The 3,243-nt window shown below is 38.2% G+C and overlaps 1 protein-coding gene across 1 annotated transcript; it reads right to left on the reverse strand.

Annotated features, from left to right (window-relative positions):
• Positions 1-719: 719 nt before the first annotated feature.
• Positions 720-1,667, reverse strand: LOC120990808 (olfactory receptor 6B2-like). The gene has a single exon (XM_040419711.1). The coding sequence runs from the start codon at positions 1,665-1,667 to the stop codon at positions 720-722; it is 948 nt and encodes a 315-aa protein (XP_040275645.1).
• Positions 1,668-3,243: the final 1,576 nt, after the last annotated feature.

Consider the following 3,243-nt stretch of genomic DNA (forward strand, 5'->3'; position numbering starts at 1 on the left):
CTCCTGTACTGCACGGCCGTACAGACCAGTGGGCTTTAATTAAACTAATAAATAGTGCACTGTTTAATCGGTCTGTGCAGTACCTGACCATAGAGCAGCCGCATTGCAACCGCGACAAGAGCACACCATGTGGTTATACCCTTATAAGGGCCAATTATCGAGAATAAGCATTATTGTGAACAATTTTTTTCCAATAATTGGTCCAAAAATGGCTCAGTGTAATACAGTCTTAAGGAATACCAGTAACAACTAAGTATGTATCTTCAATAGGGCCCCTGCTTATGGACCTTACTCCAGGAAAGAAAGCCTGTTCTGGAGGCCCTAATTTTTAAACAGAATGGCAGTTACTGAGGCATATCAGTTACTCAAGTATTACCTAGCAGTGTTGTTTACTCTATTATTTAACATTATACAACCATGCTACGTTGAATCTGAACATTAAAGTTGTGATATAAAGCACCAGCTGATCCTTACTTTTCTAGATTATCCACAGTTAACCATCCAGAGTGTGTACCAATGGTTCAACTTGTCAAGATGAAGGGTAGAGATGTCATTGACAACATAACATATATATGGATCGAGAATGAATAAAAATAAAAATAAAAAGACACAAGCTTAATTAACAATGTATTTAAATACCTTAAGGAAAAGGAAATAGATAATATAAGAAAGAATAGTCATTTTAATTGGTGAATTTATGGATTTCTTGAATAATATGGCTACAATGAGAAACAGTTTTTGAAATGTAATATAACCCTTTCCTTTGTTTTCCTCAGAGCTTGTTGAGCCTCATTGTTCCTCAAAGTATATATAAAGGGATTAAGCAATGGAGTAAGGATAGTATACAACACTGACAGGATCTTATTGAAGCTAGAAGCCCCACTAGTGGTTGGACGAACGTAGACAAAAATCATTGTGCTGTAGTAAATAGTTACAACTGTCAGATGGGAAGCAAATGTTGAGCTTGCCTTTCTTCTTCCATTTCCTGAAGCAATAGCCAATATGGTGATAAGGATCCTGAAGTAGGATAACAATGTAACCAGACAAGAACCCACCAATATCACAGAAGCTAGGAGGAAAATTAAAGTTTCTGTCTTATGGACATTGGTACATGACAACTTCAGAAGTGGTGTGATGTCACAGAAAAAATGTTGGATATGGTTAGCCCCACAAAATTGCAAAGTGGAAATAAAGAGGATAGAAGACATAGTGGATATGAACCCTGATGACCAGCAACAACTAACCAAAACAGTACAAAGCTTTTTAGTCATGACATTGTGATAATACAAAGGCTTACATACTGCTACAAACCTATCATAGGCCATTATAGCAAGAAGAAAACATTCAGTAGAGCCTAGGGATCCAAAAAAATATAACTGAGTAAGACAAGCAACAAATGATATTGTACTATTGCCAGTTATCGAACCATGAAGCATTTTGGGTAAGGTGACAGAAATGTAGCATATTTCCAAAGCTGCGAGGTGACTGAGGAAGAAGTACATTGGTGTGGAAAGTGTTCTTTCAAGCCTGCAGATGAGAATAATTATGAGGTTTCCAGATAATGTTAATAGATAAATGAGAGTAAAAGATATTATAAAAGAAAATTGTCCAGCAGGCGTATCCCAAAGCTGCAGGAGGACAAATACTTTAACCTGAGTGTTATTCATATTTTTCTTCTCCTTGTTACTAGGAAGAAAAGAAAGAAACCATTGTTTTTTTTATTATTTGTATTTCAAAACTGAAATATTGCTCAAACACAGAAACACAAATAAAAAATCACTTTACTGCACTTAATTATATAATTATTTCAATGATCCAGATTTACTAATCCTATAGATCAGCAACCCTAAACCTGAGTAGCCCATGAGTAGTATTGCTCTGGTGACATTGAGTTTTGTTCGGTCTGTTTTTGCATACAGCAGAACCACATGTAAGAGTTTTTATATGGAATCCCCTACAGATCTTATGTGATACCGTACAATACTTATTCAGGTGCTATATGCCAAGAGACAACGTTTTTAGGGTAGAGTACATAGTTAAATTATTACAGCAGAGTTGGGATGCTAAAATAAAACAAAAAATCTTTATTGGTTGCAATATTTAAAACAAAAAGGGGGAGGGGATATCTTCAACAGTTCATTGTGTGCTATTGGTTAGCGCCAGACCAAAGTATAAATATGGAGCCTCAGACTGCTCCTTTAGTACAAATCAACACCCCCACACCTAAGGGCTAATATAGTCTGCACCATCCATTATCTGGACAAATCAAAAAGAAAGAAACCCTGACTGAATACAATATATCACATGGATACTAAATTAGCTACACAGTGTATAACTTCTGCGGCTTTCCACTAGGGCTGCTAGTACACGCAGCTGGCGTCTGCCTCAACACTGGAACCTGCCCTTTTGTGATCATTCAGGGGTCTTATAATAAAGTTGCCGCTAACTGCTCATATAGATAACTAAATTCCTGGACTATGCTAACTGCTTGTTAGTATTGGCTCAACGCATTTCCTGTTTCTAAACTTCATCAGGAGCCGTGCATCCAGGCAGCAAAGTAACAAACAAATATTTCAGAGCAACATTGCGCTCATACTGTATCTATCAGCAACTTTATTATAAGATCCCTGAACGATCACAAAAGGGCAGGTTCCAGTGTTGAATAGAGATGTCGCGAACATAAAATTTTCCGTTCGAGAACGGCGAACGCGAATTTTGGCAAATGTTCGCGAACGGGCAAACCGCCATTGACTTCAATAGGCAGGCGAATTTTAAAACCCACAGGGACTCTTTCTAGCCACAGTAGTGATGAAAAAGTTGTTTCAAGGGGACTAACACCTGGACTGTGGCATGCCGAAGGGGGATCCATGGCAAAACTCCCATGGAAAATTACATAGTTGGGTTTTAATCCATAAAGGGCATAAATCACCTAACAATCCAATTTTTTTTTTAACAACGTGGTTTAAAACATCCAGTGTGTGTATACGATCAGGTATGATGTTGTATCGATCAGGTAGTGTAAGGGTTACGCCCGCTTCACAGACATTGACAGACCAAACTCCCCTTTTAATGCACCGCAAACATCCGCAAACAGTCCATTTGCCCAACCGCAAACTTCCCATTTGCACAAGGTTGGATACCAAACTAGCCATGTCCCGTTGATGTCATTGAAGGTTTCTTCCTCCACCCAGCCACGTACAACACCAAGGGTCCCCGAAAGGTGAATTGAATTGATTTTTCGAA

Source organism: Bufo bufo, chromosome 2 (genome assembly GCF_905171765.1).
Source record: "Bufo bufo chromosome 2, aBufBuf1.1, whole genome shotgun sequence".
NCBI lineage: Eukaryota > Metazoa > Chordata > Amphibia > Anura > Bufonidae > Bufo > Bufo bufo.